At 40.2% G+C, this 17,289-nt stretch overlaps 1 protein-coding gene across 5 annotated transcripts in view; it reads left to right on the top strand.

The window, feature by feature from the left end:
- The first annotated feature begins 5,960 nt into the window (after positions 1-5,960).
- Positions 5,961-17,289, top strand: part of DPP8 (dipeptidyl peptidase 8) — a 72,948-nt gene continuing 61,619 nt past the window's right edge. For 3 of the 5 annotated variants that reach the window (XR_007152918.1, XR_007152919.1, XM_047862339.1), the window contains exons 1-3: positions 5,961-8,008; positions 10,217-10,486; positions 15,651-15,763. Coding sequence is in view for 3 of the 5 variants with exons in the window: in XM_047862339.1 (XP_047718295.1) it covers positions 7,972-8,008; positions 10,217-10,486; positions 15,651-15,763 (420 nt within the window). In the remaining 2 variants the exon portion in view is untranslated. The remainder of the gene's footprint in view (positions 8,009-10,216; positions 10,487-15,650; positions 15,764-17,289) is intronic. The other 2 variants (XM_047862338.1, XM_047862337.1) reach the window with 2 other exon arrangements.

Genomic DNA, 17,289 nt, shown 5'->3' on the forward strand with positions numbered 1-17,289 from the left:
GGGAGTGGCCTTTCCACCCTCTTCAGTTTGATCTGCCTGATAAGTCCTGGTTCTCTGAACCGCATACATGGTTGCAGGTGCAGACAGTTGGTACGCTCCCATTTGTATTAAAAATAGTGGAATAGTGGGAGGAATAATGATCTATCTATCTATCTATCTATCTATAGTATTTGTTTTTATATCAAGGAAACTGGGTGAATTGGAGGAGCAGGATAGGAGAATCTTTTTTTACTATAGACCTTTCCATTTGTCAAATTTGGGGTCATGTGATAGTATTACCTACTCAAAAACTTAAATATGGAAAAGAAAATCAGCAGGAAAGGCCCTTTTTTGTTATTGCAGCTTGGTTTGTGCTAGTCCCCAGAAGGTACAAAATATGGGGGAAGTGGAAAAACAAATTTTAGCCCACCATATCCTGCAATCAACTGTTATTAGGGTGTTCATTATATGCTTATAATCTGTTTCCTCAACTAGATTATAAATCTCTCTAGAATACAGACTGCCTTCTTTTGGTACCCTATAGCATCTAGCACAATGTGTTTCAGAAAATAGATGCTTAAAATACATTTGTGGACAATAATGCCCAGTGCTAGAAAAGTTTTAGTGAAATTGGCACACCCACGCTGACTGTAGCTAAGAGCAATATACAATCGTGGGATCATTTTGGAAAACAGTTGTGCAATATGTAGCAAATTCCCCTCTGGGGTCTTTGTTCTAAAAATAACTTCAAGAAAGGAAGAAGTATATATGAAGATGTTCATGGTGTTACAGGGTGAAACACTGGAAATTACACAAGGAGAATGACCAATGGAAAAACAATACAGCAGCGCAAAATGGTGAATTCGAAACTAATAATATCTGGGGCGCCTGCGTGGTTCAGTCGGTTAAGCGTCCGATTTCAGCTCAGGGCATGATCTCATGGTTTGTGAGTTCAAGCCTTGCAACAGGCTCTGTGCCCACAGCTCAGAGCCTGAGGCCTGCTTCGAGTTCTGTGTCTCCCTCTCTCTCTGCCCCTCCCCCACTCACACTCTGTGTCTTTCTCTCTCAAAAATAAACAAGCATTCAAAAAAATCAAAAAAAAAGAAAAGAAACTAGTAATATTGAAAATGTTTATGATAAAAAAATACAAAAATTCCAATCACAGGGGCACCTGCCTGGCTCAGTCAGAAGAGCATGTGATTCTTGATCTTGGGGTCAGGAGCTCGAGTCCCATTTTGGGTGGAGAGATTACTTAAATGAAAATAAGAAAACGTAAAAAAAAAAAATCCAATTACAACTTTACATAGTGCTATAATACAAGGAAATATCTTGTGTTTTTGTTTTCCTTCTTTATAACCCTTGATCCTTCCCAATTTAGGGAGCTAGGATGTGACAACCATGGCTCTTGGAGAATTGTAATCATGGAAACGGAGAATAGAGACATCAGATTCTTCTCTTTTAAACCTGGCTACACATGTAAAACAGAAAATATTTGGAATAATATGCAGTCTAAATAAAAAATTTCCAGGCAGACTAGGGAGAAGAAAGTCAAAAGAGAAGTAAGGGACTCTGCTCAATGACATTTACACAAATGATACAACCTGACTTTGGAGTTCAGTAAACCCCAGGAGGATTTTTTTTAAAGGGGCAGGGGGAACTAAGGGAGTACCCTTGAGAAGGAGCCTCAGTCTTGCCCTCACCTCCCCTTAAGGGCTTATCCAGAGCTGAGGGAATCCCCCTCAACACCCATGACAGGTTTAGGGATCTAGGGAAAGAAAAGACCTGTGCTCTTGCCCAGACATTAGCGCAAGGCTCTAGAGCAGCAGTCACCTAGTGGAGATAAAGGTTAAAGATCGGCAAGAGGGCCAGAGGCTTCCTGGATATGGGTGAAGGTGCAAGAACAAATGTGAGAAGGGCCAGCAAGTGGGGCAGAGAGGGAATAGAACACAGTGTGGAGTCACAACTAGAGACTGACAGATAACAGCTATCTCACTGAGTACTTCATGATGGGGGGACGGTCATACCTGAGGATTAGCTGGTATATTTGTATCCTAGGGCAGCCATAACAAAATACCACAAAATCACATGGCTTAAAACAACAGAAGTTTAGGGGTCGGTTAAGCGTATGACTCTTGATTTCAGTTCAGGTCATGATCTCACGTTCATGAGATCAAGCCCCACACTGGGCTCCACATTGGCTGTACTGAGCCTGCTTGGGATTCTCTCTCTCCCTCTTTCCTCTGTCCCTCCCCCACTCCACATACACACACTCTCTCTCTCAAAAACAAACTAACTAACCAATTAAAAAAATAAAAAAATAAAAATAATAAATAAATAAATAAATAAATAAATAAAAGTTTATTCTCTTACAGTTCTGGAGGTTAGAAGTCCAAAGTCAAGATGCTGGCCCTGAAGCCTCTAGGCAAGAATCCAATGTGGCGGTTGCTGGCAATCCTTGCTGCCCTGTGGCCTGTGGCACCATTGCTCCAATCTTCACCTTTGCTGTCAAATGATCTGTGAGTATATCTGTTCTTATTTCCTCATATGGCCTTCTTTTTGTTTGTTTGTTTATTGTTTTGTTTTTTATTTAAAAATTTTTTTCTAAGTGTTTACTTATTTTGAAGGAGAGAGAGAGACAGAGTACAAGCAGGGGAGGGGCAGAGAGAGAGAGAGAGACACAGAATCTGAAGAAGGCTCCAGGCTCCAAGCTGTCAGCACAGAGCCCGATGCAGGGCTTGAACTCACGAACTGTGAAATCGTGACCTAAGCCAAAGTCGGATGCTTAACCAACTGAGCCACCCTGGCACTCCTCCTCATATGGACTTCTTATAAGGACACCAGTCAACGAATTTGAGACCCACTCTACTCTAACATGATCTTAACTAATAGCATCTGCAAAGACCCTATTTCCAAATAAGGTCACATTATGAGGTTCTGGATGAACATAGATTTGAGGAGGACACTATTCAAACCAGTACAGCTGGGATGAAGGTCTAGAGAAGGCATTGGCCGTCACACCCTTCACCAGAAAGGATCCTGAATTGAATGACTGGGTTTGCCTAGAGTTAATCAAGATTACACTTTTTACTATTAAATGAAATGGGTCATATAAATATAGGTTGGGTCAAATTATGGAAAAACTAAGGAAATTAAATACAGTACAAATCTGTAAGTGGCTTGAAAATATTGCTCCTGCTACATATGTAACATATGTATATAAAACAAGAAAGTTAGGGTAGTGGAAAGATTGGTGGACCTTTCTGTAATGAATGTCAGCATGTTGTGTTCAAATTGACGCTTGTGAATTGTGACGAATGATGCTTATTGTCGCATGGATAGTGCTACCCGGCGAGGCTTTGGGCATGCCCCTCTGGGAAAGGTTTTTGTTGTTATCTTTGTCATCATCACCACCATTCATAAATAGAATTAATAAAGGGAATGCTTAATGTGCACCACGTGTTGTTAAGCACTTTAAATGCATTATATATTTCATTTATTCATTTCAGTGATGTTACTGAAGTCATTTTACAGATGAGGGAAATAAAACTTAGAAAAGCCTGGGAGTAAGGAGTATCTCCTTAGTAAGGAGAGGAGCCAGGATATGATCCCAGGTATGTCTGATTCTGGGAGTGCACGCTTTTACCTGTGAATACCAGAGGAAAAGTACCACTGCCTGAAGATCATGGAGTGTTAGACACAGAAGGACTCTTAGGCTGGTCTCTGAGGAGGCCCAGTGTGGAAAACTCTCAGGATCTCTAAAACATAAGGCTAGACCCAGACAAGGACTTGACTGCCTCAGACGGGCATGGCCCAGATTTCCCTAGGAAGCGTTCTCACTTGGCCTTGCCATCCCAGCTTTCACTCACACTTACTGCCCCCTGCCCATTATGCCAGAACCTGACTTTTGAAATGCAAGAATGAATTTGTGTCAACGCCGCCATGTTAACACAGACTATTTACTCAGATGTTGTGTGCTAGACAACTCGCCTTTTCCTGATGAGTTCCTAGAGCGCAGGGTGGCGACAAGCTGGCTAGGCTTTGTCAAGCACATACACAAGGTTGGCAAGACCCCGGCCTGACTGAGTTAGCCAGTAGAGATACAACGGGCCACTTCAGATTCGGATAGTTTAATACTTACCTACACAACAAAAGGAAGAACGCCTTAAGGTGCCAGCTGCCAGTGGTCCTTGTCCCACAAATCAAAATGGAGAATACTGAAACAGATGGGGACTGCAGGGTAAGTTGTGGCATACCCAGCTGCTGAGAAGCCAATTCTAGACTGCAGCTAAGTGGTTCTCATATTCTGCAGCGATATTCTGAGTGGGTGGGACAGAGAGCCCACATCTCAACAGAACCTGGGAAATGAGAAGCTGCCAGGGGAGACTGGCTTGAGATCCTTATAAGCCTCCCATCCTCTCCTGTTCTGGGAAGATCACAAAGCATTCTGCTAAGACTCAGATAAGCTTTGGTTCAAAGACTTTGCCCGTGAGGCCTGTGTGAGGCAACATGGGAGGTTGCCAGGGTGCAGGGTGGAGATGTTCCCTTACAGCTTCCTCTGGCTTGAGGCTTGTTAAGCCTGCCATAGAGAAAGTGAGATTGAAAACCAAGAAATCTGAATTCAAGCCTAGATCAATCCATAATTAGTCAAATGACTTGAGCAAGTACTTAACCTCTCCAGAGCTTGCTTTTTAAAATCCATAAAATTATATATTGTTTTGTTTGCTTGCTTTTGGGGAGGTCTTTTTCCTCTTCTTAGAGTGTAAACCACACAAAGGGATCTTGTCTACTTTATTCACTATTGTAGCCCCAGTGCTTAGAACAGTGACAGGCACATGGCAGCGATTCAACAAACACTTGGTTGAATGAAATGAACTGCAAGATATTTCATTGTGTTTTGTTAGTATGTGCATGTGCATTCAAAGCCTTAAAACCTACTTTCAGGTCATTTGCAGAAAATTCACAGAGGAGTCCCAGTGAAAATGCCTGTACCTTTCTGTTAGGGGAGCTCAACTGAAAAAAAAAAAAAAGCCCGAGGGAAGACTCATTTAAAGTGAAAGTGAGCAATTACAATGAAGAATGGAATCTTGGCACCCAAATGGATCTTTTATTAGTGCTATTATAATAAATCCTAATGATCCACACCTCTGACACATGGTCCCTTGAGTAATAGAAGAGAGGGGAGGCCAGCTTTTCCACTGTTTTGTTATACACCTTCCACTTTCCCAGTCATCTCCCCAGCCTCCCTTTTTCTCTTTTTCTCAGCCAATGCATGGTGTGAAATAGGAAGAGACTACAGGTTAACAGACCTGCCTCTGGTTGTGATTACAGCAAGTTTGTCACCTCCCTGCCCGAGCCAGTTTCTTCCTCTGTGTTATTGTGACACATACGGTTTTCCTTAATTACAACTACATAATGTGTTCTGTCTCTCCTACAGATCAAGAAACCATGGCTCAAAGAGATCGACTGACCTGCTAAAGATTACTAATTAGTACTAGAGCCAAGCTTTCTGACTCCAAGTTCAGGTTTCTCTCCACCACAACAGTGGGCCGCTCAGAAGTTCCCTAAGGCCTTGGTCCCTCCCCTCTGTCATCTTCAAGAAGGGGCAGGGATTTTTACTGGCTTGCTCCCTGCTCTGATCTCAGCGTCTACAAACTCTGCCTGGTACATAGCAGGCATTCAATATATACTTGTTGAATGAAAAAAAAAAAAAAAAAAAAGATGGATGAGCAGAGCAGACACGCGCCACAATGCGTCCTGCGACTTCAAGCAAGTCGCCACCCGTTTCTGGATTTCATCTCTGTCCCCCACCGCAGCGGTGTCCGTTCCGCGCCGCGTTCGTTCCTCCGGCCACTAGACTGCACTGTGGCAAGGGACCCCACCCAGCAGGGAGCGGCGCCCTTCTTGGCCCCGCCGAGCCTTCGCTGGTCGGAGGGCGGGTCGCGACGAACCGGAAGTTCCGAGGCGCCAGCGCCGCCGCCGCCGCTGCCGCTGCCGCCTTTAAGTGCCGCGTTCGCCGCCTGGGTTGCCACCGGCGCCGTCGCCGAGGAAGCCGCTGCAGCCGGGTCGGGAGTGGAGGCGGCGCGGCATGAAGCGGCGCAGGCCCGCTCAGTAGCACGCGTCGGGACGCTCCGGGCGGGGCCGGGGGGGAAGGTGCAGTATCCGCCCCCTCTCCTTCCCCTTCGCCCGCGAGGCCTGGGCCCCAGCCCGGCGGGCCCGCTCCGCCTTACGGAGGAACCGCCCGACGCGCTCTCCCGGTTAGCCCGCCGTGCGGTTTATCCGGCGCGCCGCCCTGCGCGGATCAGAGCCGGTGGCGGGGCCCCGCTTGCCGGAAGAGGAAGCCGAGGCTCTGAGATGCCGAGTCCACCAACGTTCACTGGGCGCCCCCTGAGCGCTGGGTGCTGGCCTCCCGGCTTCCACGTCCGTTATCCTAATTGAGCCTCGCTGGGGTTGGGAGCCGGGTGATGCCCGGGCTTACGGATGAGGAAACAGAAGCTCGCAGAGGCGAAGGGATCTGCCTAAAGTTCGACTGTGGCGGATCGGATTCGGACTGAGATTTTTCTGGTTTCCCAGCCGGTGTTCCTTCCTTTTTCCTGTCCCACTCTAGGTCGATTCCCTCCCTGCTTCACTGGCCCCCCGCTCATTCTCTTTCACCCACCCGGGGCAGGATATATACGTTCCTTTCCCGCTCCCCCACCTCTCCCCCTCACACGCTTTTGTCTTAAGACTTCTAAGACTTGGCATTCCCTCCCCTCCCCCACCCCGCATTCTCCTCAACATTCTCTGCTACACCTATCCTCCTCTTCCCCATTCACACCTTTCAAGATCTTTGCCCAGTCTGTGATAATCAACCTCTCCACTAGCTCTGGACCCAGAAAAGTGAAATGGCTAGGCTTAAGTGACGCGTGCGGTGTTCAACTGGACGACTGGTTGACTCTTGGATTGAAAATTAAGAATGACGTTTTAGTGGGTCCAAATTCAGGAGTCCTGAAGCCGTTCTCTAACCCAACATGCTCTTATCCGAGTGAGGGGCTTAGTACATGGGAACATGTCTTGACATCTTAGTCCATCGTTCTTATGCTAGCATAGCTTCACCCTTTTCCCTCCATTGCCACTGACCTTTTCTCACCGCATCTCCCCTTCACCTACTTGGTGAGCCCAGAATTAAAACTGATAACAAAGTAACAAGTGTAATCACAGCTCCTCCTTTCTTTTTCCTTTTACTAAGCCAAAATTTCAACAAGCTTAATGCTTCCTTTTAGGGCAAAGTTACCTAATTCAATTGTTTTCAGACCATCGGTGGAAAGGAAAAGAGCAAAAGTGGAGTGCACTTTAAACGGATAGCGCATTCTTCATCTTACGAAAAAAATTATTAAATGCAAGTTAGTTCCCTTTCCATGAAAATGGCCTGTTTTAGAATTTTTACTGGTAATTCTACGGAGTCTGTCTCCACCCAGCTCAGTATGTATTATAATGTAAAAGCAGGAACAGGAACAAGCACAGAGAAATAAATTTTATTAATCATCTGTCATTTTTGAGGATTTGCAGTAGCCACTGAGTAACCTCACATTTGTATGCCTTTTTTACTTTTTGAAGGTCTTCCATAATTAGCCTTTTAATGTATATATACATGTCAGGATTTAGACTGTGTTTGGCTATCCTTTTGAGTAAATTAGGCTGTACACTTCTGAGATTTTTAAAAAATTGTAATTATAATGATCTAAAATGTAGATAGAAAATAATTCAGGCATTATATATTACACCAAGAAGGTTATTTCTGTATCCGTTTTAAGTACTATTTGAGATTTGAGATTTAATCTTTTTGGCCACATATGCTCCGTTTTAATAATGATCAACAACAGCCTTGTATCTTATCTCATTATCCTGGTGAGCAGGATTGGATGGTGAGAAAAGGAAAGACTCCTGTGAGAAGAGAGCAAGATGAGCAGAGGGATCTATGCTTGAAGTTGAGTCACTTGAAAAAGATCTCTTTGAATGTGGAAGAGATCTGAGCAGATGAAAATACAATCAGGTAGGCATGAGGGAAGTCCTTAAGTGAAGAGGTAGGGGGGCAGTGAAATATATGCACTGTGCTAAAAATGTATGCTGACTCTCTCTTCTAATTTTTGAAGTTAGAATCTTAGGAATGTATATGAATATAAGATGTTATGGAAACCTGGAACTTAAGTCATTTAGTTACACACTTGTGTATATTACTAAAATTGTATAGTATTAGCTGTATCCTGGAAAATGCAGGATGTACATTTACTATAAGCACATGGAGTAGTAGAATGTCATTTGAACTGTGAAGTTTGTGTGTGTGTAGACAGAGACAGAAATAGTCCAGAGACCTAGTACAACTTAGGAATAGCAGGTAATTTGCTATTAATAAGTGCGCGCTAACACAACTTTTACATAGGAGAGATGTCAAGTTAACGGTGACTCAGGAAGCTGGGCACTAAGCCTTGGGAAGTCTGCCCGCTGAACTTCCCTCTTCTGTTCCCTAGCCTTATTCTTGTGAGCAGTGGTTTGAAGGTGAAGTTCCAAATTTAACAAATGGGGGGTTGAAAAAAATGAGCACGGTTTGTGTAGCTTCTCTCACTTGTCCTTCGCTCTGTTAGGAGTCGAACTAGATTCACTTACGTATTTGATAGAAAGTAGGCCTCCCATTAGCTTTTAGGTGGGCAGTCACCACTGTCATAAACTGCTCCTTACTATCAGTGTGCTAAGTAGCAGTTGAGCTAAATGACTTTTCTCTACCGAACTGTTTGGATTTTGGTCATTGGAAGTAAATGTCCTGTCCTAGTAACATTACAAGTTGGATACTTGATAAAACTCTTGAGTGGGTTTTTTGTCCACTTGTGCTACTGTTACATTGAAAATGGTAATATGTTTCGCTGTAGCATGAAAAAAGACACACTGTTCTGGCCACACACTGTTCTGCCGTAAAGCTTGCCTAGTGTAGTAATTCACAACCCACACCTTCTAATTAATTACTTTTTCTCTGTGGTTGGTAGTTACCACGAACTCTTGTTAACCTGGGAAGCTGAGCTTTAAAAAAGACATCATATTAAATATACAATCATATACTGATTGTTGCCCTAGAAGTAGTTAATAGTTACGTGAAATCCGTTACATAAATGCAATCTATTTATCTCCCAAATCAAAAAAAGCAGGTTGCTCCAGAATTTTTATGTTGCTTCTTTTTGGTAGTTTCATGAATAATGCGTGGCAGAACATGACACAATGGCTTATGATAACACTTCTTGATATTTTCTCTGATAACTTTGCTTGTGTTACATTTAAGTGTTGAAATAAAGGAAAATACATCCTCTTCTGAATTTGTAAAATGAAAAGAAACACCATTTGTAGATGAAATGTTAATATTGTTTTGGGGTTGAACTGGTAAATTGGGTTCCCACTTCAAATATCGATAGTACAAAAGTTAAATGCTTTTTGCATAAACTATTTCAACTAATTAAAGCCGCTTGAAAATAGTATCTTTTTCCTCTCTGAGAGTAAAAGTTGTATAATCTATAATCATAGTTACATAAATTCCTTATAGTCACCAAAAGTGATGGTAAGATAGTGATGTCTAGGCAAGAGCAGAAGACAAAGAAAAATGTACCAGCCAGTTAAGTCTTTTGTTGTTTGGAGTTCTATTGAAAAGGATACAGTATTTATATTTTCATGGGTAAGTGCCCTATTACATTACATTGTATTATTACAAGTACATTGTTGACAGCAATTTTATCACTGTTCTAATTGGTCACAGTTATTTCTGTTAACTGAAGAAGTTCATGTTTATCAAATGTGTTACTTTTTTAAGTGCAAAAACACTTAGCTCCCTTAGCACATTTAGCTTCACTATTGACATGCTCTTGGATGGAACATAGCAGCCAACTGGCATATGGCCTGTTTCCTTCCAGTGTGGGAAAGAAAAAAGGAATTTTGGCAAGAGATATGTAAGGACAGCCTTTTATAAAAGGTCCTAAAGCGATTTATAGACATAGTGAAATAGACATGACCTCAATTTTTTAAAAAAATCTCATTTTTAAACTGAACCGAGAAGAGGGAGCTATTACTTTTACTAGCTTTCATTGCAAATGTGCTGAAGACCATCTTTTTCTTGCCTTTTTTCCGGGGGGGGGGGGGGGGAGCACTATCAGACTGTCATACCGATTAATATAAAAGAAGGCAGGCCTGTGAACAACTAACTTCATGTGCCTTATTTTTCTAGGAAAATGCAACATGGCAGCAGCAATGGAAACAGAACAGCTGGGTGTTGAGATCTTTGAAACTGCAGAGTGTGAGGAGAATATTGAATCACAGGATCGTCCTAAATTGGAGCCATTTTATGTTGAGCGATATTCCTGGAGTCAGCTTAAAAAGCTACTTGCTGATACCAGAAAATATCATGGCTATATGATGGCTAAGGCACCACATGATTTTATGTTTGTGAAGAGGAATGATCCAGATGGGCCTCATTCAGACAGGATCTATTACCTTGGTGAGTATGAAGTCATAGTTTCTAGGGGAAATTCTTTCTTGATTCAAACTTACAAGCTAGATACAATTGGTGAACAAATAAATGAATCAGTAATGTTCCATTCAAGGGAAAAAATGGTTGGAAGAACTTCAGTTTTGGTGCTGTTGTAATTTCGGTTTGTCCCATTATTTTCACTTGCAGGTACGAAACCATGAGTTGATTGTGGCCTGCCTTTCAGAATCAAAGTTAAAGATGCCAGAAATTACTTCTTCCTAAAGCTAGTTCAAAATGCCTTTCCTTGGGAATGGTCAGATTAGGAACACAAACAGTAAAACCACTCTCATCAGTGGCTACTTTCATTTTTTTTAAACCAAGACTGGATTTGGTGTCTTTTTTTCTGAGCCTGTTCACTCCAGATTTAAGATCCATCTAAATTAAATATTTATGCCACTGACTTACTTTTTTGTTTGTTAACCTTTTAAAAATAAATTTATTCCTCTCCTTCAAGGTTATTTCATTCATATACATGCATATATTTTTAGAGCTATTCAGTGGATTAGTGCACATCAGTAATTATAGATGCATTTTTTTTAACAACTCCAGAGTATTCCATTATATAATTGTGCCATATTTACTTAACCATGCCCCTAATAATGGGCATTTAGGTTTTTCTATTATACTGTTAGAAAAGATGATGCGATGAATATTTTCTGTGTTAGATCAATTTGTACATTTGTGAATTTTATTATGTATAGGACTGATTCCAGAGAGTGGGAATGTTGGGACAAGAGTTGTATGTATTCTGAATTTTGGTTGATATTGTCAAATTACCCTTCCATCGAGGGTTTATATTCCTATCAGCATTGTCTCAGAGTATCTGTTTCTACACACCTGTACCAGTAGTGGGTAATCAGACTTTTTTATCTTTTCTAGTCTGATTAGTGAACAGCCATCTCATTGTAGTTAGTTTTATAAATTACTATTTTTTTTAAGTTGAAGTATAATTGACATATATATTAGTTTCAGGTATATGACATAAAGATTGGATATTTATATACAATATAAAAGGATCACCAAAATAAATGATCTAGATATTTTATAATGTCTAGATTTTAACTAGATATGTTTCACCTTACATAGTTAACAAAAAATTTTTTCAATGATTTTTTTTTTATGATAACTTTTTTTTTAAGTTTATTTATTTATTTTGAGAGAGACAGAGTACCAGTAAGGGAGGGGCAGAGAGGGAGAGAGAGAATCCCAAGCAGAGCTCAAACTCATGAAGCTGAGATCATGAACTGAGCCCAAACCAAAAGTCAGACACTTAACCAAGTGAGCCACCCAGGTGCCCCACTTACCTACTTTTAAGATCTGTTCTCCTACCAACTTTAAAATATGCAATACAGTATTATGAATTATAGTCACCACTCTGTACCTTATATCCCTGTATCTCATTATAGTTTTAATTCCAATTATAAGTGAGGTTGAGCATCTTTTTACATATTTAAGAGACCTTTATATACCCTTTTCTGTGACTGATTTATTTATAACATTTGTCTGTTTTTTGTTGGACTGTGGGTGTTTCTTATTAAAACATTTTTTTGTATAATGAAGGAATTAAACCATTATAGTGTTTTCCTCTGAGGTTTAATTTGTCTTTTGTCTTTGGTGCCTTTTGCCACATAGAAATTTGTGATTTTTTTTTTTTTTGATAGTTAAATTTGTATTCTCTGTAGGCTTTGGCATCGTATCTAGAAAGGCTCTCCCTGGGGCGCCTGCGTGGCTCAGTCAGTTAAGTGTCCAACTTCGGCTCAGGTCATGATCTCACAGTTTGTGGGTTCAAGCCCCATGTCAGGCTGTGTGCTGACAGCTCAAAGCTTGGAGCCTGCTTCGGGTTCTGTGTCTCTCTCTCTCTCTCTGCCCTTCCCCACTTGTGTGCGCGCTCTCTCTCTCTTTCAAAAATAAATAAACATAAAAAGAAAAAATTAGGCTCTCCCAACTCCAGGATTATGTCATTTAATATCTGTATATATTTTGGACTTTCTGTTTTGTTCCATTGCTCCCTCAGATTGAGTGCAGCATAGTATTACTATTATTGTTATGATAGCTCTATATGTTTTCCTATTTGGTAGCACTAGTCACCTTTCATCACTCTCTTTCATATTTGTTTTGGCTATTTTTGTTTGCTTGTTTTTCTATGAACACTTAAAAATAGCCTAGATAGCTTTTTTTTCCTAATGCTGTTTAAACTCCTTTAGGATTGATGTTACATTTATAGGTGAAGTTAGGAAAAATTGACAGTCTTCAGCATTTTGAGCTCTTCAAGAAAGTTGTATGCCTTTTCATTTGTTCAAGTCTTTTATATTCATCTGAACTTAAAATATTTTTTTGTATAAATCCATTGTTCTAAAAGTTTTAATATACTTTGAACACCCATAAGTGTGTTCTAGTGTGTCATCAGGAGAGAAACAATGGGAAAAGTTTGTTTTGTGCTTATATGGAACTGGTGTGTGTGTGCCTAGAATGCCTTGGAAGTTTTTATTGGTCACATATGAAGCCAGGGAAGACATGGAACAAGGCACAGTTTCAAGAGGTTCAGCTGAAATGATTACGGAGAATGGTTCTCATTTGAAAATAGATGAGAACCAAGTTTTTCCTATTTGAGGGCTGAAGACTCAAATCTTTTTTTTTTTTTTTAATGTTTATTTTTGAGAGAGAGACAGCATGAGTGGGGGAGGGGCAGAGAGAGAAGGAAACATAAACCTGAAGCAGGCTCCCGGCTCTGAGCTGTCAGCACAGAGCCTGATGCAGGGCTTGAACTCAGAGACCACGAGATCATGACCTGAGCCAAAGTCGGACACTTAACCGGCTGAGCCACCCAGGCGCCCCAGGGCTGAAGACTCTTAGAAGGAGAAGGCTTAAGGAGGATATGATCACATTTTATAAAATTATGAATGGTATAGATAGGTGACTGCCATTCTGATAATTCTTTAACAAAGTAACTCTAGAATTACAGAATACATTTAAGACAGAGTCAAGTTCTAAAGTGAATGTCAGTTGATATCTTTTTATTCCAAAAGGCAGTACAAATTAAGAAAGCTTAAGAACAGTTTAGGAAAATAAATAAAGGAAGACATGGATACTTGGGGGCTCATCCCCAGCCTTTGCAGGGGTTAGCATGGAAGTTACCATGCCCTTCCATAGACTACCTCCTCTGCCATTATCACAAACACTAGGCTAAGGGGGCGTCTGGATCGCTTGGTCGGTTAAGTGTCCTACTTTGGCTCAGGTCGTGATCTCACGGCTCTGCTTGTCGGTTCGAGCCTGGTGTTGGGCTCTGTGCTGACAGCTCAGAGCCTGAAGCCTGCCTCAAGTTCTGTGTCTCCTCTCTTTGTCCCTCCCCTGCTCATGCTCATGCTCTGTCTCTCATAAATAAACATTAAAAAAAAAAATTAAAAAGAAAAAAAAAACACTAGGCTGAGGATCTGTTCTAGCCGAGAGGGAGTTCCTTGGTCTTCCTGTTGTGCTTTATTTTCTTTTTCCTTCACTCTCCCCTAGATTTTTTGGAAATGATACCATTCTAGCACATTTTATGGTAGAAGGGATTTGTTTTACTTTGAATTTTCTTTGGTTCACATCTTCATAATCATAATGTGTTTCTATTACTTCTCTTTTGTATGTGGCTCATTCCACACTGCTGTGATATTCCCATTCAGTTACTGCATGGTTTCACAGAATAGACCTGACTTCTACTTAGTATAGACCTCTTTACTTCATCCTTCCCCAGTAAAGAACAAAGAGATTTTTAGCAAATCAAATAGCAGATTTTTGTTTTGTTTTAATGAGTATACTTAGATCTGAAATGTATTACATTTCAGTAATGTAAATGTATTACTGATTATGGTTATAGGATATTTATAACAGGAAAAACTAGTATTCAGTTAGATCTATGTATACTTCTAAATAAGTATTTTTTAGGGGCACCTGGGTGGCTCAGTTGGTTAATTAAGTGTCCGACTTCGGTTCAGGTCATGATCTCATGGCTCTTTGTGCATGCACTCTCTCTCTCTCTCTCTCTCTCTCTCTCTCTCTCAAAAATCAACATGAAAAAAAAAATTTTATTCAGAGCATTAGCGGCGAAAAGGCAGGGAGAGAGGGAGACACAGAACCCAAAGAAGGATTCAGGCTCCAGGTTCCATGCTGTGAGCACAGAGCCCAACATGGGGCTCAAACCCACGAACCGTGAGATCATGACCTGAGCTGAAATCGGAAACTTAAATTAACCGACTGAACCATCCAGGCAACCCCTGGCCCCTAATTTTTTTTAATAAGTATTTTTATTTTTATTTTTTTAGTTTTTTAATGTTTTATTTATTTTTGAGAGAGAGAGACAGAGCGTGAGCGAGAGAAGGGGCAGAGAGAGAGACAGACACAGAATCCAAAGCAGCTCTAGGCTCTGAGCTGTCAGCACAGAGCCAGACGTAGGGCTTGAACTCATGGACCGTGAGATCATGACCTGAGCTGAAGTCGGACGCCTAACCACCTGAGCCACCCAGGCGTCCCAATAAGTATTTTTATTTTTTTAAGTTTATTTATTTACTTTGAGAGAGAGTACAAGCAAGAGGGGCAGAGAGGGAGAGAGAGAATACCAAGCAGGCTCTGCACTGCCAGCACTGAGCCCTCCGTGGGGCTTGATCTCACAAACCGTGAGATCATGACCTGAGCTGAAATCAAGAGTTGGATGCTCAACTAGGTGAGCCACACAGGCGCCCCTAAATAGGAATTTTAAATGATTCAGGAGAAGAAGAAACTTAGTAACCTGAAGTTTCCACAAAGCTCCATGCTTTTGCGTTTCATGAATCTATTGCCAACTTGTAAGAGGACTTAATAGTTTTCAAAAAACTAAAAAGATATTTGTCCTTACATCGTCTTACACACTTTCACGTTTGTTTTGAGAGGGTCCAGGATCTGAATATTGAAATGAAACTTGAGCATTCTTCTGTGAAGCCTGGGTTTTACTGAAGAAAATTCCCGTGGCAAATGGCATGTGCATCTCCTACCTGTTAACCTTCCCAGAGAGTGCAAAACTTCGCATTATGTAGAAGGCTTTATGTACTTACTACTACGATTGCAGTAGACTGCTTTTTCTGGAAATGATTTTTAAATGATTATTTTTCTCTTATAGCTATGTCTGGTGAGAACAGAGAAAATACACTGTTTTATTCTGAAATTCCCAAAACCATCAACAGAGCAGCAGTCTTAATGCTCTCTTGGAAGCCTCTTTTGGATCTTTTTCAGGTAGGATTAAACATTGCTATTCCTGTGATTTGGTGTACATTTTCAGATGCCTTTATTAAGAGGCAGAAATTCAAGTGGGTTTTATATTTGAAGTAGATGTGAATCAAAAAGAATGAAAACATGTTTATATTTTTGAATGTATGACTGTTAAATTCCATTTAATTCTCAACATCTGAAACTAAGGGATGTTACAATTCAGGTTTTAAAACTACTTTCTCCCTGTTAAACCACCTTCCCCTTCTATAAACTTGTTAGTTACATAGTTCTCACATTTGAGGGGAGGAGTTATTCATATAAAGGCAGATATATGTTTCTGCCTTTCTATTCATATAAAGGCAGATATATAGTTCCAGAAAGCTTTTGTTTAAATTTTTAAATTGAATCTTTAGTTTTACTGCTTAGTAACAGTGCTAATGTAAGGACAGTAAGTTCAGTTTTTATGTCTAAATAGTATAATACAATTTATGTAGAATCAAAAGCTTAGGGGTTGTTAGGGGTTTTTTTTTTGTTTGTTTGTTTTCCTCAATATTTTATCTTTAGACAAAAAGCAAATAGTTGAAAACATCCCAAGAACAAGATGACAGTTTGGGTGTGATCGTTTGCCCTTTTGGTTCTCATTTATTATTTTACATTGAATATTTCCTTATTAAATAGCATTTTGGGTTAAATGAGCTAAATGTGATATTATTCTTAGGAATTAAAAAAAATAATTTCTATGATAACTAATCATTTTGACTGCAAATATATCACTGTTGTTTTTTACATAGACTTCATGACTTTTCTTTAAAACAGAAAAATTCCTTTTTTTAAGAACCAAAATAATGGTAGTTTTCTAATGAAACAGTTTGCAAATTAATAAATCAAACTTTTAGTTTAAACTTTTATTGTGGAAAATTTCAAACTAGTAAAATTGTATGTAATTATCAAGAATTATCAAATCTTGGCCATTTACATTTTATTGCAGCCCTACCAGTCTCCCCTTGCAATCCCTACCCCCACTTCTTGGGTCATTTTGAAGCAGAGCCAGATATGTTGTTTCACTTGTAAATAAGTCAGTGTGTGTCTAAAAGATACAAATTCTTTAGAAATTACCACAGCATCATTATCATAACTTTAAAAACTGCTGATCTTTTTTTCATATGAAATATTCAACTAGTGTTCAAATTTCCCTGATATTTAAATAAAATTTCTCTTTTTTTACACTTGATTTGTTCAAATCAAGATCTAAATAAGGTTCACATGTTATAATTTATTAATAGGTCTCTTTTAATCTATTGGTTTTCCCTCTATCCTTTTTTTCCTCATTGAACTTTATCCATTGAAGAAAGAAGGTTTTGCTGATTGCTTATCTGTGGTGCTGTTTGGCCCCCGTATTTTCTGTAAATATGAATAGGTAGTTAGATCTAGAAACTTGATCAGACCCAGGTTTGCTTTTTTTTGAAAGCAGGGTCTCGAAAAGATATTTGTACACCCATGTTCATAGCAGCATTATTCACAATAGCCAAAAGGTGGAAACAACCCAAGTG

The sequence above is a fragment of the Prionailurus viverrinus genome, chromosome B3 (genome assembly GCF_022837055.1).
Source record: "Prionailurus viverrinus isolate Anna chromosome B3, UM_Priviv_1.0, whole genome shotgun sequence".
Lineage (NCBI taxonomy): Eukaryota > Metazoa > Chordata > Mammalia > Carnivora > Felidae > Prionailurus > Prionailurus viverrinus.